Source organism: Vicugna pacos, chromosome 8, assembly GCF_048564905.1.
Source record: "Vicugna pacos chromosome 8, VicPac4, whole genome shotgun sequence".
NCBI classification, from domain to species: domain Eukaryota; kingdom Metazoa; phylum Chordata; class Mammalia; order Artiodactyla; family Camelidae; genus Vicugna; species Vicugna pacos.
In genome coordinates this window covers 54,703,862-54,720,028 of record NC_132994.1, presented here as the reverse complement: position 1 = coordinate 54,720,028, position 16,167 = coordinate 54,703,862, and the positions used below count along the sequence as shown (strand labels likewise).

Below are 16,167 nucleotides of genomic sequence, written 5' to 3'. Positions count from 1 at the left end.
AGGTACTCGGGAAACTTTCCATAATCTACAGAAAACAAGTCCTTTCTCACTTTGAGAAAAGCCATGAGTTTGAAGTATATGATAAATGATCTTGTTGCATTAGGTGACCGGGTTATGGAACCCAGAGCTCATGAGATGAGATGGTCACTCAGAAGTCACATTGTGCTGTGTCTTAGGTGGGAATGTTTAAAGTCCACCCCGAGATCCCAGAGTCCATGTCAGCAGAGGCCAAGGCGTTCATACTGAAATGTTTTGAACCAGACCCTGACAAGAGAGACTGTGCTAACGACTTGCTTTTGGATGAGTTCTTAAAAGTTTCAAGCAAAAAGAAAAAGACACAACCGAAGCTTTCAGGTATGTGCTTACATTGAAGGGGGTATAGGTCAGGGTCACTAAATCCTAAACTAAAAGGAAAGATTTTTCCAGAAGTAAACTAATTTGTTTAAAGATATCATTGAAAATTGGCATCAGGAAGCTGTGTTACCATCAATTTCACAAATATTAGGGCCTCACACATAATGGTCTTCCATCACGTGTTTAGTAGGGAATTTGTATATCAGCATCGATATTCTAGCACTGCTGATGCAAAGATTGAAGTATAAAGGGGTGAAAATATAGTCTTTTCAAGCTGAAACTCCAAACTCCCACTGGTGGGCTACAGGGCTATAACAGAGCTGTTAAACTTCTAAGCCATCTAGATAATATGTTCTTTTAAGTTTAGGCAGTAGAAAATACCCATCACCTTTTAGAGAATATCTTTCTGAATAATTAACCTCCACAAAAAAAAAAAGAAGAAGAAAGAAAGAAAGAGAAGATTGCCAGTTATACATAAAACAGCAGGGTGAAAATCTAAAGTATCTTTTCCGAATAATTTCCATAACTCATTTCAGAAAGAAAAAGCAAGTAAACAATTCATTTGTTGTTGGCATTTTTAGTGTTTACGTGGGATGAGATGGGCAGATTGAATGTTTGGAAAAGGACATTGATCCTACTTCAAGCATTCACTTCACTTTTGGTTGATTTCTCAGTTTAACAACAAACCCAGTGCATGCTTATGTTGCCGTGTTTGCTTCTCTTTCCACAGCTCTTTCAGCTGGATCAAATGGTGAGTTTATTTTTATGTTGTCCATTGAGCTGAAGCTTGGTGCATCAGGAGATGAGCTCTAGATTTCCTATCACAGAGCCTCATCCTCTGCTCCTTGCTTACAGGTGGGAATGAGGGCGGGAGCTCCTGGATACTAAGGTTGCTAGGGATGCAAACCTGGTGGGCTCATTCCTTCAGAAACCCCTCCCCTTTCTCCTTCATGAGAGAGGCTTCCACTGCTCCCTTCTAAATGCAAGATGGTGACTGTATTTTGAAATCTTCAGTTTGAGAGGAGTCCATGCTCCCTTATCTAGAAGATAGTTGGCCACCTCACGGATTTCTTGTGGAAAATTTCCATGCCAGACACCTTCCTCTGTCATCTTCGGCATCCTATAGTCTCTTGGTTTTTAGTTGGTCAGGACTAAGTTGTGTTTTTGCTTTTCGGTGTTGGCCTTTGCAGATCATAACTAGGAAGGTAAATTTGCTCTGGGAAGATCAACTGATACATTTCAAAGAATAGTAAAGAAATGACCGTGGTTTGGAATTTTCCTAAGTTGGATGAGTTGTTGATCAAATAGGCAGGGGGCTTAATGTTTGCTGTGAGCCAAATATGCACTCTCCCACAGGCCAGGGAGAGGGTTTTTCAGGTTCTTCGGGGGCTCAAAGCCAGTCAGCCCAGAGTAGAGGCCCAGTAATCGGGGTTTCTTGGCCACAGTCTCTCCAGTTTTCTTCTGTCAATTCCAAGAGTCAGAGAACTCTGTGAAGAGAGGAACCCTCTCCCTTCCCTCATTTCTTCACAAGCTGCCTCGACCCTGGAAGGCAGTCATTGCCTTTTCACCAGGCAGACCCTGGGGTGCTCCACAGCCTTCTGACCAGCCTGTTTTGAATGTCATAAAATGGGCACTGACTTTGGACTTACGCAGAAGTCGGTTCTGATCCCAACTGAGCCACTTTCTAAATATGTGACTTGCAGCAGTTTACTTGTTTCATCAGGCATTCTGTGCTGGTAGCAGTACCTAAGGCCCAGATTTGGTTCTGAGAACCAAAATGTAATATAGATCCCCAAAGGGACTACAGCTATGCCCAGAAGCGCAGTCCACGATAGCTTTATCTCTTCCACATGGCTAGGTTTTTGTTGCCAGGAAGCAGGTTCCCATCACACACACACTTAAATTATGTGGACTCAGCTCCACACACTTGGTGAGAGAGAGCTCTAGAGAGAGAATTTAAGCTGACAGTTCTGCCCACAAGCCTTCCCGGTGAGCATGGGCCTTAGGACGAGCACAAGATGGGAAGGGATCCCTCTGCTGAACTCTGAGGCACCTTCCCCATGTGCCCTCCCACCCTCCATGCTTAGGGTAATTCAAGAGCATCTGGGACTCTGCTCTGGCTTTAGAGTCCAACTTTACCTACAATTTTTAAAATCTAAAGATTTTATGGAATCAGAATTAAGAGGAAGGGCATTGGGGTCAGAGCTGGATTCACTCGTTGACCGGGTGTCCTTGGAAATGGCTTACCATTAGTCACCTCATCTATCCAGTGGGTTCAGTTAGACAACCTACACATGGTGTTCTGTGAGGATTAAATATGGAGACATAAACATGAGATGCTCAGCAACTGCTGCAGGTGGTCACTATGACCGTCATTTCTGGTCTCATCTTCCCTGGCCCTGCCCGTGCCCAGCCGCTGGCTGGCTCAGAATTGTAGACCACAGCCCACAAGTCCTCTCTCCTTTCTCTAAAGACCCTCCTGTTCCTTCTCACTCAGAACATCTCCCAGGCTTCCTGAATTCGCTAGGGTTTTTTTTTTTTTTTTAACCTCCTAGTGACCCATCCCTCTCTGTTTTGCCCCCTTGGCGTGAGACGTTGATTTGTTTGATAAAGATGTTTCTGGCAACAATTACCTATTTTAAAACCAGTATTTGATGAAATGTAGGCACCTCCTATTGTGCCAATTCAGTTTCCATCAGAATAAAATAAAAGCATACATCTGCAGGGACGGAGGAGATAGCTCAGTGGTAGAGTGCGTGCTTGGCATGCATGAGGTCCTGAGTTCAATCCCCAGTACCACCACTAAATAAATAAATAAACCTAATTACCTAGCCCCCCAATTAAAAATAAATAAAGAAAAGCATACATCTTCTATAGAATTATAATGTCTGAGAACTGAGAAAGACCTCAGAGATCATCTAGTCCATTGGTTTCCAAAATCTGTATTTAGCGAAGAGCCTTTTTTAATGAATCCTTAAGTAGAGCCTTGCTATATGATGGGAAGAACATATTTAATTTAGGTGAAACAGGGTTGGAACCTCTGTTCTAGAATCACAGGATCCTACTCACTCACTCCATCCAAGACAGCCCCAAGATCTTAAACCTCTGAAGAATGTGGCTTAAAAATTATGAATCTGGTCCTTTATTTTGTAGGTGTGAAAACTAAGACCCGTAAATGACCTTCCTAAACTCTGATAGGTAGATCATAAAAATAAAGGGATGAGAAGCCAGAACTACTGAGCCTGGTGCTTCCTCCAGTTTCACGCCCCCAGGATACTCCTTTCAGGACCCAGGAGGCCCTGTCCTCCCGGACCACCTGCGTGGGTTGTACTGAGCCCAGGAACAATCGTGATCCCGCAACCAGCCTCCCACGTAGCATGACTTTGCTGCTTACCAGAACGAGACACTTGACACATAATCTTGCTGCCTCTCAATAGGCGTTTCAGTACGTGCGTGTTTTTGGAAGCGTTAATCATCCTCTCCCCACCTCTTGTGACATGCAGAGTATCTCAGGAGTATCTCGTTGCCGGTCCCTGTCCTGGTGGAGGACACCAGCAGCAGCAGTGAGTACGGCTCAGTTTCTCCGGACACGGAGTTAAAGGTGGACCCCTTCTCTTTCAAAACAAGAGCCAAGTCCTGCGGAGAAAGAGATGTCAAAGGCATAAGGACGCTCTTTCTGGGGTAAAGACCTGACTTACTTTGGGTCAGAGAAGTATGCTGTGTGTTGTTTTATAAAGGAAATTGTAATCTGTGCTGTGTGAATTATTACAGCATCCCCGATGAAAATTTTGAAGATCACAGTGCACCACCGTCTCCTGAAGAAAAAGATTCCGGATTCTTTATGCTGAGGAAGGACAGTGAGAGACGGGCCACGCTTCACAGGATCCTGACAGAAGACCAAGACAAAGTTGTGAGAAACTTAATGGAATCTTTGGCTCAGGTAAAACCTCTCATGGAGACTGTTTCTCCAGAGTTTACATATTTTAGCTGTGCTGTAACCACTTGGAACTGTCAAAGGTGACGTGGCGACGTGAGGGAGCTGCCGTCCTCCTGATGATAACAAACGTACCCTGGGAGCAAGCAAATCCCTAACACAGAAACTATGTTAGTGAACATAAGCTATTTGGTGGGGTGGTTATTAGGTTTATCTATTATTATTATTATTTTAATGGAGGTACTGGGGATTGAACCCAGGACCTTGTGCATGCTAAGCATGTGCTCTACCACTAAGCTGTACCACTCCCCCTACCTCCACCAAGAACATAAGCTATTTTGAAGTCAGAAGCAAAATGTTCCTGTTGATAAAAAGTTGCAGCTGGTCCCTAACAAGCCTTTTCACCCTTCATTCATTTATACTCATTCAATCAATAAACATGCATTGAGCCATGTGAATTGCTAATTTTGACATTAGCCTGAGGCCACCTGCCATTGGCTCCTCTGAGCTTTTGGGAAACATTACGAATCCAGTGGCAACGCCTGTGCTTGGAGTGCTACGTTCAGGTGGAGGGTGAAGGGCACTAATAAGTAAATTACACAGTGTGCTGGGAGGCCACACACGCTATGGAAAACCAAAGCCGGTCAGTCAAACTCTTGTTCCCTGGTGTACTTGTTTGCTAAGCTGCCATAACAAAATGCCTTAGATTCCGTAGCTTAAACAACAGAAATTTCTTTCTCACAGATCTGGAAGCTGAAAGTCTAAGAGCAGGGTGCTGGCAGGTTTGATTTCTCCTGAGGCCTCTCTCCTCGGCTCGCTGATGGCCACCTTATTGCTGGGTTCTCACCTGGTCTTCTCTGTGTGCCCTTGCTGTCTCTTCCTCCTCTTATAAGGACACTAGTCCTATTGGGTTAGAGCCCAACCTTTATGACTTCACTTAACCTTAATTACCTCCTAAAGACCCTCTTTCCAAGCACAGTCTCATGAGAGTTGGGGCTTCAACATATGAATTGGGGGTGGGGTGGAGCAATGACACAGTTTAGTCATAAAACCTGGGAAAATGTATTCCCTGGGATTCTGCTTACAGAAATGAGGAAGACTCCATTCCCAACTCTGCCCCGGTGCAAATAGGGTTTCGCTCAGCTCCAAGCGGCGGGTGATGCCTCCTGTGTGAGAGCAGAAGCGCAAGCCTCCTGTGGGCGTAAGCCTCGCAGACACGCCTGGCCCAGATGTAACCCTTGCCTCTTCTTTTAGTTCTGTGGGTGTCAGGGACTTGTGAACCTGCTTCAGCACCTGTGGCCACCACCTGTCATCCGTGATCACTGTAGATGACACATAACTTCTTCCCTCCCTCCTCTCCTAGAAAAGTTTTGAGCTGGAAGTAGGGAGGGTCAAGTTTTAGCCTCAGTGCAGCAGGTTACATGGTCTCAGTTTTTACTGGAATGGAAACAGAGCCGAGCTCTCTCTCACCTGCTTGTCTTTGTCTTGAGAACCCCACTAAGTTTCTCTGCTGACTCCATCACCTTAGGAATTCTCTAATGTCCATGTCTTTAGATCCCATAGGAGGAGTTGAAATGCCGTGTGTGTGCCTGCAGGGTCTCTGGGTACATGGAGAACTGAAATAATCATCTTCTATGCTTTCTGGGAAAACCCTGACTTGGGTCCTAAAGAGAAGCTGCCTCCAGCAGGGACCCTGAGACCCGGGAAGGAGGTGCTTTGGGATGAGGGCACCCAGGCCTCTGAGTTGGGGTTAGGATGTGGCACAGGAATAAGGAGATGTGGAGGAGACAGGAGAGGTCTTGAACTTTTAGCTGTCACTCTTGCCTTTCCATCTGCTCTCTGGAGTCATTGAGGACTGAAATTGGATGGCATAAGTTAAGAAGAGGAACCATGTTTCATTGGAGGGAGCAACTAACTGGGCAGCAGTTGGAGGTCATCCAATCATTCATTCATTCAACAAACACTTACTAAACATCTACTAGCTACCAGGCACTGTTCTATGTGCTGGGGTGACACTACAGTGAACAAAGTGGAAAAAAAAAAAATGTCTGCCTCCCATTGAAACCAATGTTCGAGTCAAGGGAAAAAGCAATAAAAAATTAGTTAAGGCTTAGATGAATATATAGTAACAAATATAGTTAAATATATAGTTATATGTTACTCTATACTATATATGTTATATATATATATTACTATATATGCTAAATATATAGTCATGACAGCAAACACTTTCTATGGGCCAGGTATTATTCTTAGTATTTCTTATGTCTCTACTCACTTAATCCTGGTGACAACAGCACCACAGCAGTGGTTCTGTTAGTATCTTCCTTTTGCAGAGGAGGACACAGAGGCGCAAAGGAGTGGAGTAACTTGCCGAAGCCATGCAATGGAGTCGGGATTTGGACCCAGGCAGTCTGGCTGCAGGGTCTGTGCTCTCGAGCCCCACATCGCTCTCCTCCCTGGTGTACCAGATGGTGACAAGTGCTGGAGAAGAACAGAGTAGGGGAGGGGACAGGGCTTGGGTTATGGGAGGAAATCTCCAGTAGCCACTGTGGAGTGAAGGCTTTTCCTATGGCTACCGGTGTTAAGATGCCTGTTTTAGGTTAGAAACATAAAGCGCAGGGATCACCTAAATCCCGTAATCATCCCCAGTGGGTGTGCTTTTCCAGCACAGAAAGTGTCTGCTTGTTTGAGGGTCTTCTTTGTCTCCCTGCTGGACTATAGGTCCATGAGGGCAGGGACTGCCTTGGTCATTGTCATTTCCCAGCCCTCAGCAAAGAGCCTGGCAGAAGACTTCACTCCCATGACTGTGCTGAAATGCTTAAATTTTGGAGTTGATTAACCCTATTCAAGTGTTTGTGTCTTCCTAGTTTTTTAAGGCATGCTCGAATGTTTTCTGTAAAAGGAGAAAGGAAAGAAAAACTTCAAAGAAACTATCGGAGAGCATGCCGTGGTGTACGAGCATGAAGTAACCAGTGAGGACCAGAAACTGCTGGTTAGCATCGCTTAGTAAATCCAGAATCGTCAAGTGACAGACAGGGTCCTTTTGACTGTGCTGCTGGGGATGCCGTGAATTGTGTCCCGGGACATCACACGGTGATCTTGTGGTAGAGCAGGCAAGTCCTGACCCAGGTTTACTGCTGGTTAACCAGCTAATTGGGGCAGTAGAAAGCAATGATTAGGAGCTTGAGCTCAGCCTCAACTTGCCTCTGAGGCCTGGTTCCACCACTTTACGGCTGTGTGATTTGGGCAAGTTATTAAACCTCTCCGAGGCTGAATTTCCTAATCCATAAAATAGAGGAAACAATGGTATTTACCTCACAGGGTTGCAGCAAGGAGTAAGTAAGATCGTGAGTCATTGAGACAATCATTGAAAGTGTTCCACAAATGTTAACTACTACTGTTGTTATCATTACAAGCAGGCTAAAAACAGTTATCCAATATCTTTAATTTTTTTTAACAACTAGATGGAAATGTCTTTTCATTGTATTAACTATTTCTAGGTACACCTTTCTTTTTAAGCCTACCCTTAGTAACAAGAGTAAAATGTAGATGTTGGTCAGATCCTCAAAGGGACCCATGAAAGCCTTTTCAATCTGTAACGTCTTTCAGAAATCAACTCATCATTTTTAAAGAGTTTTAAGGGATAAAGAATAGAGAGCACCTTTGCAGGGGAATCTGTGAATGTTCTGTGAGTGTTCAGGAAAGGTACGCTGTCAAATGCTACCTTCTGATACTGAATCAGGCTCTCCTGATATGATCCCTAAGATGCTTGTTCATAAAGGCATATTAATGAGTGCATACATCAGTGAGTGCATACAGAGAGGCAGGAGTGAGAACAGAAATAACGATTATGTAAGTGGATGAAATACTCTAGACAGAAAACATTTCCCAGGGTAGACGGAGTTCCTTTGTAGGACAGTGGCACCAGAAAACCAGAAGCAGCATGTTTTTCTGTTGTGAAAACAAAGCTAATGTCAAAAAAATGTTTGCTGTTTAAACTGCTGGCAAGCACATAACTGATTTTTCACTAAGCTTCCAATTTCTGAATAACTCACATTTTTCTTCTTGAACATATTTTCATGTTATTATGATACTGCCTGTGAATCTTTACTTTGGGTGCAGTTTACTTGGTGGTAAGAAAAGAAACAGTTTATCATTATTCCCTGTCTGATTTTAAAATATTCCCTTCATGACAGCTTTCAAGCTTTTTAATATAATCTTTTCCCATCAAAACATAAACATGAAAGTGTGCTCCCAAATGAAAATGTATTGAAAGAAAGAACTTGATGGTGCATTTCTCTTTTACTTTAATAGACTCCTAGATATTGTAATTTTCATAGCCCAATTGAGGAATTTAATTTTAATGATGCAATAACAAAATGTGCAATACGAAATAAGCATAATAAAAATCCCATTGTTTCTTAAAGTTAAATGAGGATAAATAACATTCTACTGTGTTTCCTTTAAGGATGAAATGTTTCTTGCTCAAAGTTAAAAAAAAATTCACCTTGAGAGGGGGAATTTGTCTAAATATTGTATTTAATTTTTTTTGCTATTTTTTTTTTGAGGGGGAGTTACTTAGGTCTATTTATTTATTTATTTTAATGGAAGTACTGGGGATTGAACCCAGGACCTCACACAGATTAAGCATGCACCCTACCACTGAACTATACCCTCCCCCTGAAATATTGTATTTAATTTTTAATATGTGAAGTAGTCCATTTGGTCCATTCTTATAATTCATTGATGAATAAGGAATGGTTTTCAGGATGGAGTTTGAAGTGAGCACCTCGTGTTTTTTTGTTTGTTTGTTTGTTTGTTTGGGGGTGTTGTTTTGCAGGGGAGGTAATTAGGTTTATTTTATTTATTTTTTAGTGGAGGTACTGAGGATTGACCCCAGGACCTTGTGCACGCTAAGCACGCATTCTACCACTAAGCTATGCTCTCTCCGCTGAAGTGAGCGCCTTTTGATTGCAAGGAATTGACACTCTAAGGGCAATTGAAGTACTGGCGACATGTTGTTGGTAGACATACGTAGCAATAAGGGAAGTGGACTCGAGGTTAATTCCAACCATAGCGCTTAGCCGAGCCTCACAGAAACTGAAACGAGAGTGTGATACCTGGAGACTTCAAGTCCCAGAAGTTTGTACATCTATTCTCTGGCTCGGTTGCTGTTAGCCCCCTTGGTGTGTCATTTCTGTTTCTGTCAACTTCTCTCCCTTCCGATCATCATTCTCAGCTCTGTTGCTTCTGCTCCCTCCTTTCCTTATAGCTGGACATACTCTTGCCCCTATTTTATGACTTCTCTCTCTGGGCAGACTTTGAACCTGCAATCCTATGGCTTACTGCCTGATTAAAATTTCAGAGAGTGGAATCTTACTGCCTTAGCCTGTCCCTGTTGGGGCAAAGCTTTGTATACCTGACTATATCACGGCTATTGGACCATGCATGCGGTGGCTGCCTTCCTCTCAAAGTCTGACTACTTCTTTTTTGGAGAGAAAGGAGCCAGATAGTTCAAATACGGTCTTTCCCTTTAACAGGGGGCATTTTGAAGCCCAGATCTTTGCAGCAGGGGCTGCAGGATGGCGGGTCTGCAGCTGATAATCCAGCACAGATCTACTGACAGATGGTTGGTTTTTATTCGCAGGGGGCTGAAGAACCCAAACTGAAATGGGAGCACATTACAACCCTTGTCACAAGCCTCAGAGAATTTGTGAGGTCCACTGACCGAAAGATCATAGCCACCACCCTGTCAAAGCTGAAGCTGGAGCTGGACTTCGACAGCCACGGCATTAGTCAAGTCCAGGTGGTGCTCTTCGGTTTCCAAGATGCTGTAAGTGTGACATTTTGCCCATGTTTTTCCACAGACTCTGGCTAAAATTAGAGAATAGGGTAAAAACATAAGTTCTGTTATCTTTTCACTCTTTAATAATTCAATGTACTCTATTCTCTTTGGATCGTTAAGTAAGCGTGAGATGGTTGCCTGACCGTGTGCCTCAAAGTACCAGATTTGTTGTTTGGTAAGTTTGCCTCTCCTCAGATTAGATACACATAAGATAGCACCATGGAAAATAACAAAACTCACAACATCTCCCATGGTTGCACTTCATTCTTATGAAATCATGTAGTCGGCCACTGTTTATTTTGATGATTTTAGCAACAAAGCACTCTTCACTCTGCACTTTCAAATTCTGTGTGAGAAGTGCCATCTAGTGGTCATTGAGAAAAATGTAACCATTCAGATCAGAAGGATCACCGAGGAATAAAACCGGTAATTATTTCCTCCCCTGCTCTGGTTTCCATACAGGACATTTAAAACATGCTTGTTTAATAAATATTCACTATTTCCTAGCCAGCAATATACTTCAGATCACAGGGCATCGCTGGATGAAATTTAATCCACAGGATCCACTGAGAGATCGCTGAGGAGTCCTCTCTCTCCTATTGAGTTGCTATGCAACACAAAATTTGAGGCCAGGTTTCCAGAAGCCTGATTCAAAACCATGTGTTATTCTTGAATGAGATTTGTCTGTGGAACTTTGTACCAGAAAAAGCCTGAAGTCACTCCCAGAAGTCCCTTATGAAGTGTGGGAGACTGAAATAAGACAGTTCTTGACAGTACCTTCTTGGAAATAAGCAAGCACTTGGCATAATTTTATTTAAATTCTCCTAGTTAATTCACTCCTAATGTGTTTATTGCTCCTACATAGGGGATGTCCTGGCAGTTGCATTTGGTGCATCAAATGATCCCTGATTTAAAACCAAGGTATAACCCCTCAGTGGCCACTTGTGCTCTCTGGAACTCAGTGTCAGGCACTCGGTCCAGTGCTGTATGGTAGGCAGGGCAACACTCCTGACTCGACTAGGATCATGGGAAATGAAAACAGCCAGCAAAGCCTATTGCTAGTATTAAATGCTAAAGGTGCACTGACTGTAACTAGGGAACCCCAGCCATCTGCAAATAGAATGAATTAATTTAGTGAATTTGTACTTGTCCACACATTTGGCTTCCAGCCTAGAGGTTGGAAAGCAAATTGACCAGTAGAATTCAGATTGAGAGTGGGTTAATTGTAGTCCTGGGCCACATGCCGGGGCGCACACACACACACACACACGCCCCCTGCACTTGCTCACTCAGTGTCCAGGAGGGGAGTGAACCCAAAGAATGGGCCCTCCGTAATATGCTGTTAGTGAAGGACTGTGAGGAGCAGCTCGTGGCTGTAGAGGATCCCTTTTCCATCTTCTGTGTGTGACTCTTGAGAGAAGTATTCTTATTTAGTAAATGGTATGCCCCTCATTAGTCAGATAAGCAGGCAAATCCTTTATGACAGTACTAGGACAAAGTCATTTTGAATTTTCAAGAACATGTGGGAACCTCGCAGTAGTTTGCTTCCTTGGGAGCAACTGCTCTGAGGAATTCCTGAGACCAACTCCCTTCTAAACTGGGGGATTTTGATGAAGATCAATCAAGGGCAGGAATAAGCAATCAGAACTCTAGCTTTTGTGAGATGACATCTGGGTCACCTTCTTCCCAGCTTCCTCCAAGATCTCTAGTCACAGCCCTGTTGGAAAAATAGCTTCTTTTCCTCAAGGCCCATGTCAACTAGCAATTAAGGGAGTTAATCTAAATTTTAAATAAGCTTCTCTTAGCCTTATAATAAAAGTTATTTTTAAAAACATGGCTTATACCTACAATGGAATATTATTCACCCATAAAAAGAAGGAAATTCTGAAATCTTACACTTATTGAAATAAGGCAGACACAAAAACACTGTATGATTTCACTTACATGAAATACCGAAAGTAGTCAAATTCACAGACAGGAAGTATAATGGTGGTTGCCAGGGGCTGGGAGGTCACAGCAAGGAGGGGTGGGGGTTATTGTTTAATGGGTATAGAGTTTTAGTTTTGCAAGATGAAGAGCTCTAGAGATGGATTGTGGTGCTGGTAGCACAGCAATATGAATGTACTTAATGTCACTGAACTGTACACTTAAAAATGCTTAAGATGGTAATTTTTTAATTGAAGTATAGTTGGTTTACAATGTTATGTTAGTTTCTAGTATACAACAAAGTGATTCAGTTATATATATATATATAAATCTATTCTTTTTTGGATTCTTTTCCATTTTAGTTATTGATTGTAGTTCCCTGTGCTATACAGTAGGACCTGTTGTTTATCTATTTGATACATAGTAGTTTGTATCTGCTAATTCCAAACTCCTAATTTACCCCTTCCCCCCCTTTCCCCTTTGGTAACCATAAGTTTGTTTTCTATGTCTGTGAGTTTGTTTCTGTTTTGTGAATAAGTTCATTTGTATCATTTTTTTCAGATTCCACTTACAGGCGATATTATATAGTATTTGTCTTTCTTTGGCTAACTTCCTTCACTTAGTATGATAATCTCTAGGTCCCTCCATGTTGCTAAAAATGGCATTATTTCATCCTTTTTATGGCTGAGTAGTATTCCATTGTGTATATATACTACATCTTATTTATCCATTCATCTGTCAATGGACATTTAGGTTGCTTTCACATCTTGGCTACTGTAAATAGCACTGCTATGAACATTGGAGTGCATGTATAAGATGGTAAATTTTGTTATGTGTATTTTACCATAATTTTTTAAAGGAAAAAGAAAGGTAATGCATGTATCTATTTCAACATCTATTTTAATGTGTGAAATGTTAATAGTCACTAAAAAATAAGATACTCTTAAACAGAGATTTTTAATGTGAACAGATGATCTGGAATGTTTTAGCAGATTATTCCCCCATTTTAAAAGATATATGCAAGTGTGTGAACAAAAACAAGACATGCACTGTGGCAGATCCGTAGACAGTACATACTTGCTCATTTCACCCCTTTACCAGTGTTTCCAAGTCACCCGAGTGACTTGGTTGTGTTAAATGGCAGTCATAACATTTAAGAATAGCATTTACTTTTATTATAGCCCGTTGGACTTTTTTCTTCCTTTACCATCTGCACCATTCAACCTGTAGACATTGTGAAAGGCGGAAGCTATAGGTTCTGAGTCCCAAAGAGGTACATTCCCATTTAATTAGACTGCCTTTCATTTAATCATTAGTGTGATGTATCTTGTTTGCCTACATGGGGATCACCAAACTTCATTTTAAAGGGGCAGTTTTTCTTTAGTTTTCCAGTGAATAAAGAAATTATTCGTAATTCAAGGTGGAGAAACCTTTTAGTTATTTTGTTGATGGAATGTCATCCAAATGTGTGCATCAGCTAGGTTATTTGCAGTTAAAATATTGAAGTAGACCAGATGTCACTCTCTTTCTCCAGGTCAATAAAGTTCTTCGGAACCATAACATCAAGCCACACTGGATGTTTGCCTTAGACAGTATCATCCGAAAGGCGGTGCAGACAGCCATTACCATTCTGGTTCCAGGTCAGAAATACTTTATTACTTTGCAAATATTTAGTGTTTGATATTTTCAATTACTGTTCATTTGTCATTTATGGTGTCTCCCTACTGCTTTTAGGACCAAGTTAGCCTTTTTTAAAAAAAATCTTTCAAAGCCATCAAATAATATTTATTGAGTGCATACAGTATGTACACCAAGCAAAACATTTACTGAGTGAGGAAGACTTGCTTTTTTGTCTTAAAGAGCACATTTGGAATGAAGAGAAAGAAAAAACTATACATGTAACCCAAATACATATGCCTTTTAATATCCAGATATTTGTGCCCACAAAATACATCCCTGTGCCATCCTTTTCCAGTGGTTCTCAAACCTGCCAGCTCATGGAGTGACGTAAGGAGCTCTTTCAAATTACAGCTTTCAGAGCTCCATCCCAGACTGAGTAAGAATCTGCCGGGGATAAAGCCCAGGAATTTGATTTCCATCCAGCTTCCAGGTCATTTTGATACACAGCCAGGTTTGGAAATCACTGGTCTAGACAGATCCCAGCTCTGTTAGCAGTGAGATACAAAAGCAGTAGTGTTCATGAAACCAGGTTTTATAGAGTAAGTGAGAGAGGTATTCATATTCTAAGGCAAACTTCCAAAGTGTTTTGATAGAGTGCCCATTAATAAAAAATTTTAAGCAGAGCTCTTCCACCTGATGTGTGTTTGTGTGTATGTGTGTATGTGTAAATAGATAAATAGATTTAGACATATAAATTAGAAACATATACTATTGTACTAATTTGTACATGTGTTATATTCTAAAACAGAAATTTTAAAAGACAAGGTAAACATGAAATATTTTAAATTTTATGTCTTTCATAAATGATACCACGAACTTTTAAGTCATCATCAACCCTTCTGAGTTGTAGAATTTCCTCTCTTCTCCCAGAATACCTTGTTTGATTTGAGAATGAGGGAACCAGTTTCAGTCTTTCTGTTGAACATTAACTTATGTTAGTGAAGATTAACTTACTCCTTTCTTCTGTAAGAAGGAAATAGAAGTTCTGACACCCCTGAGCTTTCCCCCTATGTGGCACACACCTGCACCCCTTGCCCCGCCTGCCACCATACCTTTGTGTTCTTGTACCTTTGCATTCTTCAGGTATCATGTTAAAAGATGCCTCTTTACAGAGTCCTGACATACCCTGAAGTCTAAAGTAGACTCCTCCTGGTACTCTCTTTCCTTGGAAATGGTTTTTCCGCATTGGTGACACTTGCCCAAATCGCAAACTACTTTTCTTGTCTAATGGCTATTTCCCTCTCCAGAGGGCAGCTGTGTCTGTTTCATTTTATCCTGTTCCAAGCATGTGGTCCAGCATGGTGCCTGGAAAACAACAGACCCCTGATAAACAGTGATTGAAACAATAAGTAAATGAATTTCACCTGATTATAACAAATTACAGTGAAAAGGTTTGTGTAAGCTTACAAAAAAATCCTAGTGAGATTTTTGAGGCACATGACTAGCAATTGGATATGAACCTGAGGGGTCTGTAGCTTGTGTAAACCTGATGTAATGCTCTAAGGAAGTCAGCAAATACTTATGGTTAAATGGTTTATCATTAGGATTGGCTTGGATGTGGGGAATGTTCCAAAGAAGGGTTATAAACCCAAAAGATACAAGGGGTGAGATGGAATAGGTGTGTATCATTAAAAGGGATGAGTATAGGTCATGAATTAAACCCAGTAATAACCTAAAGTAAGAATGCCCAAACAAGAAGAGGAGAGAGGGATTATACTTTGAAATAATTTAAATAGAATATAAATGGTCTGTTAATCTGATTTTTTTTTAAAAAAAAGTCCTTTTAAAAAAGATTACCTAAATGCAATGGATTGTATCCTGGAATAGAAAAAAAAATCAGTGAAAAACTGGCATAATCTGAATGAAATCTATAGTTTAGTTAACAGTATTGTGGCAATGTTAATTTCTCAGTTTTGACAAAGATTACATTGGGGGAGCTGGGTGGAAGGTAGACAGGAACTCTCTGTATTATTTTTGCAGTGCTTCTGTAAATCTAAAATTCTTCCAAAGCTGAAAGTTTATAAAGCACATTGGTTGTCACAGTGTAGGTGAAAGACTGTTAAGTTTAGAGTGACAGAAACAGTGCAGGGAGGCGCTTCTCCCTGCATGGGTGTCCCAGGGACGGGCACTGCTTTAACTCAGCCTATGTGTGGAGCCAGGTACCTGCCTTATGAGAAGGGGTTTGCTAAGCACAATTATTTGTCCTTCCACTGTGAAAACAGTTTCTTTGAGGACACTAGGGGGTCCCTGATGACAATGGAAATCACCGTTTAAAAACATTTTAAAAAGTGGAAATTTTAGAAAATTACATGAAGAAAGTATTTTGATATACTCCTTTCATGATAGGGGGAGACAGTATGCACTTTGCACCAACATATACATGAGGAAATATGTGAACAAGAGGAATTGATTTCAAGCATTTGAC

The 16,167-nt window shown here is 41.5% G+C and overlaps 1 protein-coding gene and 1 long non-coding RNA gene across 5 annotated transcripts in view; one reads left to right on the top strand and one right to left on the bottom strand.

The window, feature by feature from the left end:
- The window catches only part of MAP3K5 (mitogen-activated protein kinase kinase kinase 5), a 174,686-nt gene that overhangs the window by 144,325 nt on the left and 14,194 nt on the right, over positions 1 to 16,167 (top strand). For 2 of the 3 annotated variants that reach the window (XM_006200085.4, XM_015235835.3), the window contains 6 exons: positions 177 to 354; positions 1,085 to 1,105; positions 3,858 to 4,035; positions 4,126 to 4,294; positions 9,939 to 10,124; positions 13,597 to 13,702. In XM_006200085.4, the coding sequence (XP_006200147.1) occupies positions 177 to 354; positions 1,085 to 1,105; positions 3,858 to 4,035; positions 4,126 to 4,294; positions 9,939 to 10,124; positions 13,597 to 13,702 (838 nt within the window). The remainder of the gene's footprint in view (positions 1 to 176; positions 355 to 1,084; positions 1,106 to 3,857; positions 4,036 to 4,125; positions 4,295 to 9,938; positions 10,125 to 13,596; positions 13,703 to 16,167) is intronic. The other variant, XM_072965903.1, reaches the window with a different exon arrangement.
- Positions 3,900 to 15,041, bottom strand: LOC140697732 (uncharacterized). Of its 2 annotated transcripts, none has more exons than XR_012075027.1 (4): positions 14,795 to 15,041; positions 10,020 to 10,165; positions 6,567 to 6,772; positions 3,900 to 3,990 (listed from the first exon to the last, which is right to left on the bottom strand). It is a non-coding gene; the product is annotated as an uncharacterized lncRNA (long non-coding RNA). The 2 variants fall into 2 exon arrangements; XR_012075028.1 differs by having other exon boundaries at positions 14,868 to 15,041.